At 43.6% G+C, this 19,593-nt stretch overlaps 2 protein-coding genes across 3 annotated transcripts in view; both read left to right on the forward strand.

Moving 5' to 3' along the window:
• The window catches only part of NECTIN4 (nectin cell adhesion molecule 4), a 125,779-nt gene extending 113,411 nt beyond the window's left edge, over nt 1–12,368 (forward strand). The window contains exons 5-9 of one of the 2 annotated variants that reach the window (XM_026716402.2): nt 65–216; nt 1,775–1,922; nt 3,001–3,079; nt 7,731–7,862; nt 8,827–12,368. In XM_026716402.2, coding sequence (XP_026572187.1) covers nt 65–216; nt 1,775–1,922; nt 3,001–3,079; nt 7,731–7,862; nt 8,827–9,111 — 796 coding nt within the window. In that variant the 3' untranslated portion in view covers nt 9,112–12,368. The remainder of the gene's footprint in view (nt 1–64; nt 217–1,774; nt 1,923–3,000; nt 3,080–7,730; nt 7,863–8,826) is intronic. The other variant, XM_087914201.1, reaches the window with a different exon arrangement.
• Nucleotides 12,369–14,207: 1,839 nt separating this feature from the next.
• ARHGAP30 (Rho GTPase activating protein 30) overlaps nt 14,208–19,593 on the forward strand; it is a 36,121-nt gene continuing 30,735 nt past the window's right edge. The window contains exon 1 of the mRNA XM_026716482.2: nt 14,208–14,664. Coding sequence (XP_026572267.1) covers nt 14,556–14,664 — 109 coding nt within the window. The 5' untranslated portion in view covers nt 14,208–14,555. The remainder of the gene's footprint in view (nt 14,665–19,593) is intronic.

Below are 19,593 nucleotides of genomic sequence, written 5' to 3' on the forward strand. Positions count from 1 at the left end.
AAAGAGGAGCAAGTTCCACGTTTTGCTTTCTTTTCCACTCTGACCTTCTCTGCTCTCCCCACAGGCTCAATGAGTCCCTCCCCAGGGGAGTGAGGATCAAAGGGGATACCTTGCTCTTCCAGAGACCCCTCAAAACTGGAGACAAAGGGGTTTACATCTGCCGAGTATCCAACAGCTTTGCAGCCAAGGAAGTGAGGGCTGTGGTGGGCATCAAAGGTAGGTTCAGGTGGCCACATCTGCAATTATCCATGGGCCTTCCTACCTTGCATGGTTTTTATTCCCGAGGAAATCAGGCATGAATAGGGAGAGTCCCTGTTTGTGCTGTCCCAGTAACAACTGGACGAAGAATGTTTGAAACAGGCAGAGGTACAGTTGGGCCCGTAAAATGCATTCTTCCTTCCCTCCTTGAACTCACCTGTCTTTCAGGCCTGCTTAAGGCATATGAGAGTCATATTAGTTAGAAACATAGAATCATAAAGCTGGAAGGGGTCTCGGAGATCTTCTAGTTCAATCTCCTAGTCCCTTGTGGTGGCCTAGAAGGGAAGCTCTCACCTCACAATCAGGAGGCTGTGAGTTCGATCCTAGGTAGAAGCTGATATTTGGAATAGACTCTCCTGCTCAAGCAGGGGGTTGGACTAGATGACCTCCAAGGTCCCTTCCAACTCTGTTATTCTATTCCTGTGTCTTTTCTCCAGTCAATTTTTGCCTTGAAAACCTCTAGTTGATTCCAGTTCATTCACCGTCTATCTCTTGTGTTTCGGATTGCAGCTAGTCTGGGATTGGCAAGCATTTGTTGACCAGCTATTCAAAGTTACAACAGGATTGAAAAATGGGCCCTCACACCTACAACTGTCACTGCATCCCCATATTCACATAATCACTATTTGGCAGCTGGCATCTACAGACAGTCCTCAACTTACAACAGCTCGTTTAGTGACCGTTCCAAGTTACAACGGCACTGAAAAAAGTGACATGACCATTTTTCACACTTACAACTGTTGCAGCATCTGTGATCAAAAGCCAGGCGCTTGGCAAGTGACTCATATTTATGCTAGTCACAGTGTCCTGGGGTCACCGAATCCCCTTTTGCGACTTTCTGACTAGCAAAGGCAATGGGGAAGCCAGATTCATTTAAAAACTGTGTGACTAACTTAAGAAATAGCAACAGTACTTAGACTTATATCCCACTTCACAGTGCTTCACAGCCCTCTGTGAGAGGTGTACAGAGTCAGCCTCTTGTCCCCAACCATCTGGGTCCTCATTTTACTGGACTGTAAAAAATCAGGATTGAACTTCTGGTAGAGGGCAGAGTTTGCCTGCAATACTTCATTTTAACCAAAGGGAGGGAGGGAGGGAGGGAGGGGGAAGGAAGGAAGGAAGGAAGGAAGGAAGGAAGGAAGGAAGGAAGGAAGGAAGGAAGGAAGGAAGGAAGGAAGGAAGGAAGGAAGGAAGATGGAGACAGGGAGAGAAAGAGGGAGACAGGGAGAGAAAGAGAGAAATAGACAGGGAGAGAGAGAGAGAGAAAGAGAGAGAGGGAGAGAAAGAGAGAGATTCTCAGAGACCGAATTAAATATATATATTTAATTACATTCAACTATGCCCAAATTTAATTCCATATTATTTATTCCATTCAACTATGTCTGATATGTGTGTGTGTGTGTGTGTGTGTGTGTGTGTGTGTGTGTGTGGTGTCTGTATAGGCACTTCAAAGCAGACCTGTGATTCCTGGTTCTTTCTGAGCTTGAAATCCTCTCTGTGTGTGTTTCACCTGCAGAACTCCCAGCCCCACAGGTAGACGTGGTCTCCATCTCCATGATCGGGGTGGGCATCATTTCGGTGGTCTTGCTCAGCCTCCTGATTCTGGTGATCATCCTCATGACATGCTACCACAAGCGGAAGACCAAGCGCATCACCAAGAAATAGTAAGCATGGAAGCTCAGGTCGATTTCCTCTCCTCTGGGGATCAACCTGGCCTTACGAGAAAGTCATGAGAACTGGTCTGCCTGACCCTTCAGTTGTCAGGCTTCCAAGTAATGCACCCCTTGAAATCAGAACTCTGCGGCAGGCAAATTCCTCAAAGAACAAGTTATTTGGATACATCATGTTGGCACAACCGGTGTAAGCCGACTCTGAAAGTTCCCATGGTTTTTCACCTTGATTCAAAGTGAAAGTTTTCCCCTTTCCCCAAGTTCCCCATCACATGGTCCAGTCGAGATGCTGGCCAGTTGCTTGGTTATGTCACTCCTCCTCTCCCCAGCTACTTGTTGGAATGACCTTGGTTCCCACGAGAAAACATTTTGCTTTGACTGCAAAACTTCAGCTAGCTAATCCCCACTCCCGGTCCCCTCTTCTGCTTTGTGGTAACACACAAAACTTACAAAGATGGTCTCAGACAGGTCCGCTCCAGGGTTGACACCGGTCATCGTCATTGAGTTGCAGGTGCTCGGATGGATCTGTCAACTTATTTTGAAGCTTGGCCTGAGGCTCATGGTTAAATAGGGTATCGGTCAGAACCCTGACAGGATGAAGAAGGACCTTGGGTGGAAAGGAGATCAAGGGTGGGGTGAAACAACACAGGGAAGAGGAACGGATTTATATCTAGATATGGCAGAAAAGATAGTACCACTTGACGAGGTTCTCTGACTATAGGACAATATGTGTCAACCTTGGGTGCTTGAAGATGGGTGGACTTCAACTCACAGAATTCCCCACCCAGCTATGCCGGGGAATTCTAGAAGTTGAAGTCCACCGACCATCAAATGCCCAAGATTGAGAAATGCTCTTCCAGAAGTCTGGAAGTCCAGCCACCCATGAAGTCGACTCACATCAGGAGTTGAGGTTCAACCCATTTTCAGGTTGTGGACTTCAACTCCCCATTGTGGCGTGGCTAGTCAACTCCTTCTTCTGGTGTCAGAATCACAAAACAGAGTCAACGGTTGGGTTGAAAGGCGTTTTCGCCAAGCTCACATCTTCAGTACCCCATCTCCTTGTCCTTGGCAGTGAGGAAGAACTGACTTTGACCCGGGAAAATTCAATCCGGCGCCTGCATTCGAGCCACAGCACGGAGACACGGCATCAGGTAAAAACTTGAGGTGTGATGGTGGTGGAGAAGGGTGAAAAACACAAAGGTTGGGTTGTGAGTTGTGGAGGAAACCTCATTGCCTTCTGGATGGATTAAGGACTGGCCATAGGACATAGAATCATAGGGTGGGAAGGGACCTTAGAGGTCTTCTAGTCCAACCCCCTACTCTTCTAAACAAATGGTTGTCCAATCTCTTCTTGAAAACCTCCAGGGATGGAGCACCCACAGCTTCTAGAGTCAAGCTATCCCACTGGTTAACAGAATCCCAGAATAACACAGTTGAAAGGGACCTTGGAGGTCTTCTAGTCCAACCCCCTGCTCAAGCAGAAGAATTTATGCCATTCTGGATAAATGGCTGTCCAGTCTCTTCTTGAAAACCTCCAGTGATGGAACACCCACAAATTCGGGTGGCAAGTCGTTCCATTGGTTAATTGCTCTCAACTGTCTGGAAATTTCATCCAGTTGGACTTCCATGAATATGTGACTAATAGGAAGAGCATTGTGATGAGAGCAATGCCACACCAGTGGCACACCACACCATTGGAATGCCATTTCTGGCCAGGGCGAGGCCATTTGGTGATTACAGCTACAACTCTTTGCTCAACCTAGGAAGGACTCTTTCTTGATTTTTGGCCCTCACATTCTGCCGTTCTTTTCATGTACTGAGCCACAGAAGTGAAGTTCTGGCTGTATTCTGATTGATGGATTAAGACCTCCAGCGGTCCCTAGTGGACACAAGCGGGAAAAACATGCACCTAAAAAGCATGTATTTTCTTCTGAGAAAACATCGCAAATCCTACTCGAGAAGAATGTGCCAGCTCCAGGCCATAGGAAAGGAGGGAGAACATACCCAAAATTATGACAAATGGCTGTATGTTTGCAAAAGGGAAAGCGTGAAGTTAAATTCTCATTTGTAGGCAGTGGTGGGCTACAATTTTTTTAACGACTGGTTCTCTGGCTGGGCAGGCATGGCCAGTTGGTCATGTGACCGGGTGGGTGATGTCACTCATCACACCCAGCCCTGCCGGTTGGGGCTAATCCCACCACTGGCTGGCCCCACCCCCACCCATTTGGGGGCATTTTCAGGCTATTTGGGGGGCTGTTTTTGAGGCAATTTCAGGTTGTTTTTGGCTCGGAAAATGGCCTGAAAACAGCCTGAAAACCAGCCTGAAAACAGCCCCAAAACCAGGCTGAAAAATGGGTGGAGTGGGGCCAGCCAGTGGTAGGATTTGCCGATTCGTCGAACTGTGCCTAATCTTAACTACCGGTCAGTGCAAATTGGCAGCAGCTCACCTCTGCTTGTAGGGCTAACTCTGACATGAGGAGCTCAGATGGAGAAATTATGGTTCCCGTGCATCTAATTTTCTCAGTACTTCTGAAGGCCTTAAGGACATTAATTTAATGTAGGGCTGGTTTGAACAGGGGGTTTTGGGGAGACACCCCAAGAAAAAGGAGAAGCCAGAACAAAAATTAGGTTCCGTTTCTTTCGACGATTCGTAGACATGTCCACCCATCTTGTTCTCACAAGATGTTTGAAACCTACAAAGATGCCGTCCAAACAATATTCCATGTAGAACTAAAGAAGCCTTGTGGGTGAGAAGCTAAATGTTTCCAAAGAAGAAAACAAAATCCAGTTGCCTTTTGAAGAAGTACTTTTGGGATAAACTGACTTACTTAAGTCTGCATTATTTAGGATTATGGGAAAGGCCTTCATAACAACATAACATCTCCTGCTTTGGAGAAGAATTGTGTTTCTGTGGTAGAAGGCAGGAATTGGTTTATTTAGTTCAGGGGTCTCCACCCTTGGCAACTTTAAGACTTGTGGACTTCAAGTCCCAGAATTCTGGCATGGCCAGCTGAGGAAGTCTGGGAGTCCACAAGTGTTAAAGTTGCCAAAGTTGAAGAGCTGACAGGAATTCTGGGAGTTGAAGTCCACAAGTCTTAAAGTTGCCAAGGGTGGAGACCCCTGGTTTAGTTTATTAAAAAGAAGGACTAGGGGAGACATAATAGCATCTTCCAATGTAAGAGGAGCTGCCACAAAGAAAAGGGAGTCAAGCTATTCTCCAAAGCAGCTGAAGGCAAGACAAGAAACAATGAGAAGCAGCCTGGAATTCAGGAGAAGTTTCCTGACACGGAGAGCAATTAATTAACCAGTGGAAATGCCTCCAGAAGTTGATATAATTTGCATACAAGAAACACACGTTAGGAAAAGTGAGGAGAAATTCCTAGAGTGTCCGAAACTGGGAAAATTATTTACAGCACCAGCAGATAAACACAAAAAGAAAGGAATTGCAATCTATGTGAGAGATGACTTAAAAGCGGAGTTAATCTGGGTGGACCCTGAAGGAAGAACGCTGGTGGTACAAATCTCGATTAATGGCATTACACTCTTACTGGTAGCAATCTATGCCCCAAATGATGATCAAGGTAAATTTTTCAAACATCTCCATCAAAAAATAACAGAATTTGAAAATGGTAATATTATTCTGATTGGCGATTTTAACTCTATTGCTGACTACCAGAAGGACCCTGAAGACTTTCAAGAAGAGGCTGGATAGCCACTTGTCCCAAATTGTATAGAGTCTCCTAACCAAACAGAATAAGAGGAAGGGACTTTGGAGGTCAACTAGTCCAACCCCCTGCTCAACCAGCAGATCAAATCTGGAGGGGGGGGTTGCTTTAAATCAAGCTTCAAAACCACAACTTACTCCTGCCTGAGTAGGGCCAGATGAAGAGGCCTACAAGGAACCCCTGTTCTGACCCAGGTTTCCCAAGACCACGAAGCAGATTCCTCATCCCGATAAAACCCCTTTTATTTAGGTTAAAGTGAATTCCTCTCCAGCAAAGTCCTGGCAAACAGTATTTCAAAGTATTTCACCACTATAGACCTTTATCAGGCTTGGAGAGTTGCCAGGCCAATATCTTCCAAACACCACGCTGTAACAGCAATTACTTGGCAAGAAGTCAGGAACAGATCTTCACTCTAATGAAGTGAATTAATTGTCTTATGCAAATACCCCTCCCCTTTTGCTCCTCTTTTAATCCCTATGGGAGGGGCCATTCACCGTCCCCCTGTGCCTTTACTCCTGAGTCAACCCTTGTTCCTTAACTGTTCCCTTCATCTGGCAGCTCTGCGCATGCACACAGTGGGAACAGGCTCCAGCTGTTCTTCTGCCCCACTGATCTCCAACTCCAAAGGCAGCTGATAACTGTCGGACAGCCCTGGTCCCATCTCTGCCTTCGACACAGAGCCCTCGTCAGAGCCTTCCCCCGACTCCAGGACTGGCCCATGTTCCTCCCAAACCTCCTCACTGTCCGAGTCTGCTGCCAACTCCGCTGATTGTTGGCAGACCACAATCCCCTCCAAATCTTGTTATAAATTCAATAAATAAATAAATAAATTCTGTAATGCTTAAGAACATCATAACATCTGGATAACATAACATCCATAACCTTTCCGGCTTTGTAGCTTGGCGGGGAGGGACTGAGAAGAAATTGTTCCGTGCGAGTGGTGAGCACACAGGCGCACACCTGCTCACCCGTTGCTTGCGCAAGTGGGGATGTGCTCGCCCGCCACTTTTGTGCCCTGGTTCCAAACGGCTCAAAGCTCAAAGAAGTAGGCTGCAGCCCGGGACTTGGAGACTCCTAATCCCCAAGTCCTAGGTCCTCCTCAGATTCCGAGAACTGAGGATCCAATCCACCCTGGCTTAGCAGGAGGAAATAATCCCTAAAGAACATTGAGATTAGTTTAACAGATTAACATAGTTGGAAGGGACCTTGTAGGTCATCTACATCGCCCAAGCAGGAGACCCTATGCCATTTCTGACAGACGGCAGTCTAGTATCCCCTTGAAAGCTTCCAGTGATTGGGAATTATATTATCAAGTCACTCATTGACATGGGTGAAAGAATGGATTGTATTGAGGAACACTAGATTGTTAACATTGGAAGATCATGATTTGTTATCAGGATGGCATGCATTGCTATGGTATAAGAAAAGTAAAATGCATGGGTATTTTAGAAGACATTATATCGAAGATTCATTATTGACAATATGGGAGAAAATAAGAAAACAACATTACAGGAAAATACCAGTCTGGTTGTCATCTATAGAGGCTTTTGCTTATTTAATTGTTTTTAAAATGGAACATACAGTTAGATATGGAGAAATATTAAATGAAAAGGGTGGACTCAGAACAAAACAAGAACTAAAAGGACAAGAAATAAAGATGAATTGGTACTCATATGGGCAAATACATTCTAAATATGTTAAAGATAGTAAAATACAAGGGTTTTACAATGCACTTACTGATTTAGATGAAATTTTAGGTACTGATGAGAGGTTGATTAAAAAATTATATGGTTATTTACTTGGAGTGAAATTAGAAGTGAAATTAGAAGAACAAGTTAAAGAGAAAACTTCCAGGGATGAAGTTCCCACAACTTCTGAATAACAGAATAATAGCAGAGTTGGAAGGGACCGTGTAGATCATCTAATCCAACCCCCCCCCCTCCGCCGCCACCCAAGCAGGAGACCCTACACCGTTTCTGACAGTGGGCAGTCCAGTCTCTTCTCGATAGCTTCCAGGGATGAAGCTGCCACTCCTTCTGAAGGGAGCTTCTCCCCATTCTATCTCTCTGCCCTTCAGATCGAAGAAAACCTTCCCCTGAGGTCGGAGAGCCGGCAAGGGAGTTTCCGCGGGGACAGCCTATGCCGGGACAGCAGACAGGGCAGCTTTCGCACAGACAGCTTCCGGGAAACCAGCCTCTGTTCAGTGATGGTGAGTAGAGTCAAGCAAGGAGGCAGCCTCAGGGAGTCTCTGGGTCGCTCAGCTTTGCAAGGCTGGCAGGTTCTAGCATTCTCAGATTTTCATTTGTTTTTGTTTTTTTAATGTTGGATTAATTATGCTGACTAATGTGTAGGGATATTAACTCATCAAGTATGGTTGTAGTGTTATTTATCCTTTTATAACCTTTTTCCTCTTTTTACTGGTTGCAATTATTATTATTATTATTATTATTATTATTATTATTATTATTATTATTATTATTATTATTATCTTCCTCTTTTTTCCTCCTCCTCCACCTTCTTTTTACAAGTACACTGGGTGCTTTTGTACCAGAGACAAATTCCTTGTGTGTCTAACCATACTTGGCCAAATATTCTATTCCTATTCCTATTCCAATTCTATTCTGTTCTCTTCTCTATTTTCTTTTCTATCGTATTCTGAATTCTATATTCTATTTCTATTCTCTATTCTATTCTATTTCTATTCTCTATTTTATTCTATTTCTATTCTATTCTACTCTCTATCCTATTCTATTCATTATTTTACATTCTATTCCATTTTTTACATTACATTCTATATTCTATTCTATATTCTGTATTCTATTTTATTCTATTCTATTCTATATTCTATATTCTATTCTGCTCTGTTCTATTTTATATTCTATTCTCTGTTCTATTCATTGTTTTCCAAACACACACATTTTTGTTTGCAATTTAGCCTTTAAAAAAAAAAAAGAACACATCACACATGACTGTATCTATTTCATAAGTGTGAAAACAGTCAGAAGTCACTTTTTTCAGTGCCAATGTAACTTCAGGATGGTCACCAAACTCACCGTTATAAGTTGAGGACTGCCTGTAATGTTTCCAATGCTTGAGCTTCTGTGGCTGGAGTTGGGACCTCCTCCTATCCCATTTCCCCTTGGGTGACCCTTTCTTCTTTTCGTCCCGCTCAGGGAGAAGAAGCCGAGGGACGCAGCTACTCAACCTTATCAACCGTCCGGGAAATCGAGACCCAGACCGAGCTTCCCCCGCCACCCCCAACCCCTGTCCCAGAAGATCAGACGGAGGAGAAGGAGAAAGAGAAGGAGAAGGAGAAAGAGAAAGAAGAAGAGGAAGAGCGGAACGACGAAAACAATATCAAGCAAGCAATGACTCACTTTGTCCAAGAGAACGGCACCCTCCGAGCGAAGCCCACCTCCAACGGCATCTACATTAATGGGCGGGGACACTTGGTCTGACACTCGTGCCCCCTTCCCTGCCGGATTCCCAGATCCGAGCCACTCTGAGCCCTCATCCTAACTGCTTACTGGTGCCTCTTTTGGGGGCAAAGATCTCATGGGACTCAGGCCCTCTCCTGAGCCACTGGTCCACCCCAGCCGCAGGCTCTCCACCTTGAGATCTCCTGAAGGCCCCTTCCTTCTTCCCAAGACTTTGGCCAACGTAGAAGCCAACTTCTCCTCTAACACGGAAGACATCCTGAAGATGCTCGGAAGCCACTTCAGGAACTGGGAGCCTCGGGTTTCCCCTGTCCCCCACCCCCCCAACTGTTCTGGGCTGCCTCTTTGTATGAACTCATTTTGGAGTCTTTTGTGGCCAGGGATGACTCAGGTAATGGGGGGAGAAGGACAAGCAAGATGTCCCTTCAGGGCTCTTCAGGTGACTCAGCTGGGCTCAGGGGCAAAATCATAGAAACTCCTGTGTCTTTTCTAGCAATTATTATACTTAACTGTTGTTGCCGTTGTTAAGATGGCCCTTGGTCCATCTTTGGACAAAGGTTCCCACAGGCCACCAGCTGTTAAAAAGACGAGCTCAATTTTAATTATTATTTTTATTTGTGTATTATTAATATGAACCGGGCAAGGAACATTTTCCACTGTTAAGTTTCAAGGACTTCCCAGGAAATGCTGAAGAAAGTACCTGGAGGCACCCACAGAAGTCCTAGTTCTGCTGGGTCAACGATCTTGAATAACATGCTTCTGCTCGGCCTGCACCATGGGACCAGTGGTTCTACAACTCCCAAAGCCATTTAGAGCAGAGGTCTCAAAACTTGGCGACTTTAAGACTTCTGGACTTCAACTCCCAGAATTCTCCAGCCAGCTTTGCTCATCATCTATTAAAAGCTTTGCTGGCTGGAGATTTCTGGGAGTTGAAGTCCAGAAGTCTTAAAGTCGCCAAGTTTGGGGACCCCTGCGGTGTGGTCATACCCTTGGAGACCAAGAAGGATGGGCCACCCCATCTCCAGTGATCTTCCAAGTCCCTCCCCCATCTCTTTAATTTGTATTCCTTAGCATGCTGCAACTATGAATATTTTTAAAGCTAACCAACAACTATGGAAATACGTATGCATGATAAGTGTGTGACCCTGAGGACAGGTTTTGTGAGGGAGTCTGCATTTTGAACAGTGGTTTTTCTCAGCCTCAGCAACCTGAAGAAGGGTGGACTTCAACACCCAGGATTCCCCAGCCAGTATGAGAGTTGAAGTGCACACATCTTAAAGCGTGCTGGCTGGAGGGTTCCGGAGTCCACATTTGATATTGAATTTGAAGTCTACCTTAGCGCATTTAAGACTTGTGGAGTTTGGCGCTCAAAATCCCCAAGCCAGCATGCTTTAAGATGAGTGGACTCCCAGAATTCCCCAGCCAGCATAATTTAACTGGCTTGGGAATTCTGGGAGTTGAAGTCTACCCATTTTAAGCTAAGGTTGAGAAACACTGATTTTGAGTTTTAGGGGAATTGCAAAACTGCTCCAAGTTCTCTTTGGATAGGCTTACGAAGTAAGTTTCTTAAACATCAACCCTTCTCTGATAAGTATATTTTAAGTCTTCTTGTGCATACTATGCCTCATTTTTTTCATGCTTGCAAAGAGTTGCGACTGGGCTGAGAAACTACCTCCTTTAGAAAACTTGTTGACCCAAAGTGGAGGTGAAAGTAACCCACAATATATGGGGTGGAGGAGTGACAAATTTGGTGCACCACTACAGCTCTGAAGGCAGGATCAGAACTCCTATCGGGGTTTACAGGGAAATGCCTCAAAATTTCATCCATTTTGGACCTTCTGGGTCCCAGTGGACCTTCTGCCTGGACCCTGGTTTGGTCAGTTGCATAGGACATGAGATGAGGTGAAGACCAGTGGTGAAATGCTACCGGTTCAGACCAGTTCAACCGAACAGGTAGCAAAAAAAGCTCCACCAATCAGCTGAGAGGTTTTTCTGTTCTTTATCCTCTCAGCTGATTGGTGCAGCAGAGCCTCAGCCGGTGCTTGGAAAGCTGCATGCGCCCATGGGTGAAGTGCGCGATCACCGAGCTGGTAGGGAAACTGGTAGAATCCCACCATTAGTGAAGACTCACGGAACTACATCTCAGATTGGCTCATTCAGACGTGCATTTCCTGGAACTGCCACAACTGAGCTAACAAACACAGACACACCAACTCCTTCGAACCTGCTGCAAACTTAGCTTTGTTTTTAGCCTCTGTGTCCTTGACTTACGACCAAAATTGAGCCCAATGTTTAGGTTGCGAACCGAGAAATCCACTAAGTGAGTTTTGCCCCCATTTTAGGACCTTTCTCGCCCTGGTTGTTAAGTGAATCACTGCAGTTGTTAAGCTAGGAACATGGTCATTAAGTGAATCTGGCTTCCTCACTGGCTTTGCTTGTCAGGTGGTCACAAAAGGGGATCAACGTGACCCCCCCGGGACACTGGCCATCATAACTATGAGTCAGTGGCCAAGCATCCCAATTGTGATCATGTGGATGCTGCAACAGTTGTAAGTATGAAAAATGGTCCTAAGTCACGTTTTTCAGTGACGGTGTAACAGTCACTAAACAAAATGTTTTAAGTCAAGGACTCCCTATACTATGTTAATGAACCAATAAGCTACAGAAGTGAACTAAATGGGCTGGATTTACGCAACGTGCCAAACAGAATTAAGGTAACCACAAGTTTACATGTTGTGCACACACTGGTTTTTAACTGACCCCTTTCGAGCATGTTGGACAAATCCAGAAAGCGAGCATGGAGTTTGAAAGAAAACTCTCCAAGGGTCAATTTGCTAAGAAATCTTTTGTTTTTCCTTGAAACACGATAGAGAATTTTGTGGGGTCCAAAACATCTATTTTAATTTCCCCCTCGCCTCCTTTCCTCTGAATCTCACAACTATCACAACGGGACTTTTTGGAAATGAACTTGACAGTTTCCTTTTAAATATTTTAGAAGCCTTTTAAATATGTATTAATACTGTTATTAGCCTTTTTTTAGTTTGAGGAAATGAGCAACTGTCTTTCTACGATCTGTAAATGTCTTTGTATATAGAGAAAAAAAAGCAACGCATGTCTGTCTCACTCTGTGTATGTGTGTGTGAGTGTGTGTGTGTGTGTTTGTGTGTGTGTGTGTGTGTAAAATACTCTGTGTATAGAACGGGACTTGGGATATGCCTTGTCAGGTGTAAGATGCACTGCTGGTTTTGTAAATAAATTGCAATTTTGCCATCCCAGAATTCTGCTTTTTGCTAAATATGCAAATCTTGAGTTTCTCTCTACTTCTATTCTAAGTGACTATAAGGGCTAAGTATCAAAAAATAGCCCTGTAATATATTTTGGAGAAAAAGGAAGGTTCAAAAGGATTTCCAATTTTGATTTATTTGGCGATCCCTCAATTCTTTCACAAGTCCAGAAAATGTAAGTGTGCAAATGTACACATTTCTCTCAGGTGTAGGTGTCAACTCCAGGAACTCTGGGAGTTGAAATCCACACATGCTGAAGTCATCACGGTTGAGAAACATTTGTGTAACAGCAGGGATCTCAAAACCTTGGAAACTTTTTAAGACTTGTAGACTTCCAGAATGACCTTTTCTGGAAAAGAAAAGAAATTCTGGGAGTTGAAGTCCACAAGTCTTAAAGTTGCCAAGATTGAACACTCCTGGTTCTCACAAGTTGGTAAATCACACACACACACACACACACGTACCAAGCAGGGCAATTCTGCCCTTGGTTGGAGGTCTCTTGCAAGATCACAAGACTATTGTTCAGAGATGCTCCAAGGCAAGATGTATAATTTCCTCTGCCACCCACAAAGACCATAGAAAAACATCACCCCATCCCTGCTTCACCCAACAGGTCGAGAAACATCAGGGTTACCATCATGCTTTAGAGCTTAAGTCACCTAATATTGAATAAAAACCCATTTGTGAAGGTATCGGATAGAATAACAGTTGAAAGGGACCTCAAGAGATCTTCAAACCCAACCCCTTGCTCAAGTAGTAAGTGGTTGTCTGATCTTTCTCTGGAAATCCTCCAGTGATGGACACATTCATTACTTCTGGAGGCAAGCCATTCCACTGGTTAATTGTTCCCATTTTCAGAAGTAACAGAAGTTGGAAGGACCTTGGAGGTCTTCTAGTCCAGCCCCTTGCTCAAGTAGGAGATCCTATACCCGTGATGGCGAACCTATGGCACACGTGCTACGCAAGCTCCAGGCAAACTTACCTCACTGTGCATGCACGTACCTCCTGGCTGATTTTTGGCCCATTTAAGGCCTTTTTCGGCCTGCCAGAGGCTTGAGGAAAGCCTCTGCAGCCTTTGGAGGCCGAAAAACGGGCCCGTTTCGTCATTTCCAGTATTTCCGGAAATATAGGAAGTGACAAAAAGGGGCCTATTTTTTTGGCCTGCAAAGGCTGCAGAGGCTTCCCTCAAGCCTCTGGGAGGCTGAAAAGGGCACCTCAAACAGGCTGAAAATCAGCTGGGAGGCGCAATGCAGGTAAGCGGGCTGGGGAGGGAATCGTGCATGCATGCGCAGGGGCATGGCGGGTGCGGTCATTGCCTTCTGGGTGCTGGCATGCAATTTTTGGCACAGGAGCCCAAAAAGGTTAGCCATCACTGCCCTATACCATCCCAATCAAATGGCCATCCAGCCTCTTCTTGAAAACCTCCAGTGATGGACACATTCACCCTAACCCTAACCCTAACCCTAACCCTAACCCTAACCTCTCCTTAGTTCTAGACTGGATCTCTCTTGAATAACCTTCCACCTGTTACTTCTTGTCCTGTCCTCAGGTGGATTGACACTCTGTTTTTCTGGCCCTCTCCCCATAACCTCACCAGTCACAGGTGCACTTCCTGCCATCCACAAGCAAAACTGAGTTGGACAATCAAAAAGGCAAGATTGCAAAGCCATTCACTTTCATCCTTCACCCTCCAAACATTGGCTTGTGACAAGGCAAAGAAGCCGTTTGCTGAAAGCTGTTAGCTTGTGCTTTGTGGTTTCGGAGATGCTGTGTAGGGGAAGTTGAGCTTGGGAGACAAGCTGAACTCACTTCCTGTCAGATCTGAGTAAGAACAGAACAATTTTTAATGAAAAAAAGGGGGGCGGCACAGATTTTCTACCTTGCTCTCGACTACCGCTGTATGCTTTCCGGCAACCTCCCAGTTGGCCAAGAACCACACTTCTGGTGGCCCCGTGGTGGCTGAAGGACCTTGGATGGACCAAGCATTGACCACGGAGATGAGAATGAATTTAAGGAAGCAGAAGACCGCCATGGGCCAGTAAATGAGTTCCGGAGAGGCAGGAATTCAACAATTGACAGTTTCTCCTGAACACCGATGGACTCGGCCCAGCCTTGGAAGGAGAAGTTGATACGTAAGGTGTAAGTTTTGAGGAAGAGGAGGAGAGGAGCTCCTTCGCACCCATGTCGCTGGCCATGAAAGCTCTGCAGAAGGTCAAACGGAAAGGACCGGCAAAGGATCGAGTCTTTGGGTGTGATCTGGTGGAACATCTGCAATCATCTGGCCATGACAGTAAGTCGTTTTCTTTTTGGAGACTGGCAACTTTTGCAATCCCCTTGAAGGGCCATTAAGCCCAAACAGGAAATGGGGTGAGGTGAGAACTTCTGCTAAACAACAAACTTTTTTTCCAAATGTGCTTCACTGGTTTTCAGAGAAGACTCCAACCTTAGGTCGTAGTCATAAAATCACAGAGCAGGAAGAGAACTTGGAGGCCTCTAACTCTGGCTACTTTAAGACTTGTGGACTTCAACTCCCAGAATTCCCCAGCCAGTATGGTGGCTGGGGAATTCTGGAAGTTGAACTCCACAAAGACCTAAAATTGCCAACATTGGAGAACCCTGCTCTACTCCACCCTATGCATAAATCTAGGGCCCTTACCAGAGTCTTCTCCAAGCTCCAGATGCATTACCAGGTATTCAAGCGTATTCCAAGATTTAACAATCACATCTTGTTAAAGGACAAATAAAAATTAAAACCATATTGATCAAAGCAGTTGACAGCATTATAAAAGCAACATTAAAAGCCATGTTTGTGTCTGTGAGAAAGCCAAGCAATGAAGCTGGTTAAACCTGGGGTCCAAACTTTTGAAGGGCTGAGAAGAAGTGTGATAAGAACCATATATGGCATCTTGCAACCAGTTCATGATACAAAAAAGATGGTAGACTGTAGAAATTTTCCTGAGAGTGAAAACAATGAACCAGTGGAACAACTTGCCTCCAGAAATTGTGGGTGCTCCATCACTGGAGGTTTTTAAGAAGAGATTGTCCAGGGTGTCCTGCTTGGGCAGGGGGTTGGACTAGAAGACCTCTAAGATTCCTTCCAACTCTATTGTTCTTTGTGTCTAATTCTAAGATTGAAATTCCTCTATGGTCGAGTCAATCCTTATCTGCTGAGCTTTACAAAAACAGGAGATATTCAACACATTTTCTGTGAATCATCCTGGATATTTATTTGAAAAGGGCCTTTTGATTAATTGGTGGCAAGAGATACCCCGAAAAATAGTTTTTAAAGGAGTGCCTCAAAATGGAATCATGGTGTGAGGACAGTGGGAGTGCAGTGTATGGCAGCCAAAAATCAGGATTTCTTGTAGCACCTTCTCCGATTAGTAAATTTTACAAATCCACATAGGCTTTGGTGAGCTGCATCTGATTACGTGAATTGTAGCTCATAGAAGTTTATGACTTTTAATTAAAGTTGCTAACTAGGCAAGGCACTACTGGACTTATTCTGATCCAAAACAGATTGAAATTACAACCTATATGAGTCAACTCAGTTTTACAGCTCAGAAATTGTTCGTTTCACTCAAATCTTCGGCATTCACTTTAAATGTTTGCTGTTTCTGAAATGGATATTAGTCACACGCTATATTTACCGGATGTTATTCCTTGTCTGCCATCCAGGATTTGTCACATTGAATCTCAGATATGGATTAAGGCTGAGATTGCTTTGTCATTTTGCAGTTACCTCAACCACCATATTGGACATATGTTTGGTTTCTCTTTCTTGCCCTTCCTTGTTTGAACTACGTTCACACACGATTTAGCCTGGGCAGAAAATTCTAAAAAAAAAACCTTCTTAAACTTTTACATTCAAGTCTAAAATGAAAACTGCATATGGAATAATTGTGTGGAAATTGTAATAATGAGAAGAAATATGCTACATATTGTCAGTCCCAATTCGTGTCTCCCAATGCCCCATAGAGTTTACTCATACCTATGGTTGAAATTTAGAATAGAATAGAATAGAATAGAATAGAATAGAATAGAATAGAATAGAATAGAATAGAATAGAATAGAATTCTTTATTGGCCAAGTGTGGTTGGACACATAAGGAATCTGTCTTGGTGCAAATGCTCTCAGTGTACATAAAAAGAAAAGATACATTCATCAAGAGTCAAGAATCATCAGGTGTAACAATAATAATCACAGGGTACAATAAGCAATCAAATCATACTAGGAAACAGTCAGTATAGATCGTAAGGATAAAAGCGACAAAATTACAGTCATACAGACACAAGTGGGAGGGGATGGGCAATAAGGAGTGATGAGAAGATTAATAGTAATAGTAGTGCAGACTTTGTAAATAGCTGGACAGTGTAGAGGGAATTAGTTGTTTAGCAGAGTGATGATGTCTGGGGAAAAACTGTCCTTGTGTCTAGTTGTTCTGGTGTGCAGGGCTCTATATCATCGTTTGGAGGGTAGGAGTTGAGTTTATGTCCAGGATGTGAGGGGTCTGTAGATATTTTCACAGCCCTCTTTTTGTCTCCTGCAGTATACAGGTCCTCCATGGAAGGTTGGTAGCCATTGTCTTTTCTGCAATTAGAAATAACTATAGGAGTTACATTCAGTTTATTTTTTACTTTTTTATTTGATTATTAAATTTATATGCCCACCACTATGAATGACAATGTGCACAGCTAGAAAATATTTCTAATAAAGAAACCAGAACATAAACAGAATATTCTTGTAAGGTTTCCTGCAAATTCCATATGATATTCAGTAAAAGATACGCAGCAATGTTAAGTGTATGATGAAAAATATCAAACCAATGTTGAAAGCAGAGATAGTCAAGCCCACAGTCATATTCCACCATTATTACAGAATACAGCTAGCCCTTAACTTACAACTGTTAAAATTGTGAAAAAAAGGGACTAATGACCGTTTTTCACACTTACAACCATTACAGCATCCCCATGGTCACAGGATCAAAATTCAGGCACTTGGCCACTAACTCGTGTTTATGACGGTCGCAGTGTCCTGGGGTTACGTGATCCCTTTTGCGACCTTCTGAGAAGCCAAGTCCACGGGGAAGCCGGATTCACTGAGCCACTGTGTTGAGTTGTGTTACTAACTCAACAATTTGCCAAACTCGTGGTTCACTTAACAACTATGGCAAGATATGTCGTAGAGGGGTGGCAAAATTCTCTTAATAACTGTTTCACTTCACAAGAGAAATTTTGAGTCATAAGTCATGGACTATCTGTATAGAATTGAATTAGAATATAATAATAATAATAATAATAATAATAATAATAATAATAATAATAATAATAATAATAATATAAGAAGAAGAAGAAGAAGAAGAATAGAATAAGAAAGAATAGAATAAGAATAGAATAGAATAAAATAGAATAGAATAATAAAAGAAAAAAATAGAATAAGAATAAAATAAGAATAAGAATAAGACTAGAATAATAAGACTAGACTAGACTAGACTAGACTAGACTAAACTAGACTAGAATAAGAATAAAATAGAATAAGACTAAGAATGGAATAGAGTGGAACGGAACGGCATGACATAGAATAGAAGTTGGAAGGGATCTTAGAGGTCTTCTAGTCCAACCTTCAGACAAATGGCTATCCAATCTTTCCTTTAAAATAAGGCTCTTCAAACTTGGCAAGTTTAAGACTTTTGGACTTCAACTCCCAGAATCCCTGAGCTAACATGATTGGAGGTGGAGGAATTCTGGGAGTGGAAGTCCACAAATCTTCAAGCTGCCAAGGTTGAAGAGTCCTGCTTTAAAATAACCTCAAGTGATGAAGTACCCACAACTTTTGGAGGCAAGCCATTCCACTGGTTAATTGATCTCCCTCACAGGAAATTTCTAGGTTGGATCTCTCCTTGATAAGTTTCCACTCATTGCTTCTTGCCTTGCCCTGTGGTACTTTGGATGGGCACGCCCCCTTCTCTGTTGCAGCCCCTCAAATACTGGAAGACTGCTATCATGCCACCCTCAGTCTTTCTCTTTGTTAAACTAGACATGCAGGAGCAACTCTGTAGGCTGTCCTGAGTCCCAGGCTTGGTTGAGCCTTTGCTAGATGATGATGTAATGAAAAGAGCTTTGGGCAATTCCTATTATGGCTCTACCTGGAGTAGAACTTTGTTATGTAGAATACTCTGGCCCAGGCCTTAATGGCCCACCCATTAACAAAAGTGGGGGCTGAGCTTCTGCTTCTGAGTTTCTACTTCTCTTTTTAGAGGAAATATTCTGCCTTTTTAGTATTTCCTAGGATATTTCATTTTCTAGAGGTGGGTGCTAACTTCCTACACTATAAAGCGGAGATCAACAGTTGACTCTCTTTGTGAAGGTTTCTCAATCTGGACAGCTTTAAGATGGCTGGATTTCAATTCCAAGCATTCCCCAACCAGCATGGCTGGGAGTTGAAGCCCACCATTTTAATGGGATCCAAATTCAGAAAACCTGGTCTTGGTGTTTTGCTTATCAGGATCTCTGGCCAGGTGGCTGTGGTTTTTAATAGATCCTTTCTACTTTAAAAAAATTAGACTGGAACAAAGTTCTGCCACAAAGTTCTAGAATCAATTTTTATTTCTCTGGTTGCCTCTATCTGTCACCGCCACCGGCCTTACAAACATTATTTGCAAATAAAAATGGTGGCTAGCTTGGTTTAAAACAGAGGTCCTCAATCTTGATAGCTTTAAGACTTGTGAACTTCAACTCCCAGAATTCCTCCACCTCCAGTCATGTTAGCTCAGGAATTGTGGGAGTTGAAGTCCACAAGCCTTAAACTTGCCAAGTTTAAAGGATACCCGCTTGCTCCCAAAGCAATGTCTCTCAACCTTGGCCATTTTGAGATGGGTGGACTTCAATTCTAACACGCAGAAGATAGGCTCAAGATCCAGATGGATCTTGACAGACTTGAACCCTGGGCCCTGTCTAACAAAATGAAATTCAACGTACAGAAAAGTCCTACACCTAGGCAAGAAAAACCCAAAGTACACATATTGACTGGGTGAAATGAGGCTTCATAGCAGTAACTGTGAGAGGGATCTTGGAGTCTTAGGGGACAACCAGCTAAACAGGAGCAAGAAATGTGCAAGCGGCAGCCCAAAAAGCCTATGTGATCCTAACTTGCATTAACAAAGGGATACAATCAAGATCAAGGGAGGTACTAATGCCACTGTGTAAAGCCTTAGTAAGAC

Source organism: Pseudonaja textilis, chromosome 16 (assembly GCF_049901715.1).
Source record: "Pseudonaja textilis isolate UNSWEBS1 chromosome 16, rPseTex1.2, whole genome shotgun sequence".
In the NCBI taxonomy this organism is placed as follows: Eukaryota; Metazoa; Chordata; class Lepidosauria; order Squamata; family Elapidae; genus Pseudonaja; species Pseudonaja textilis.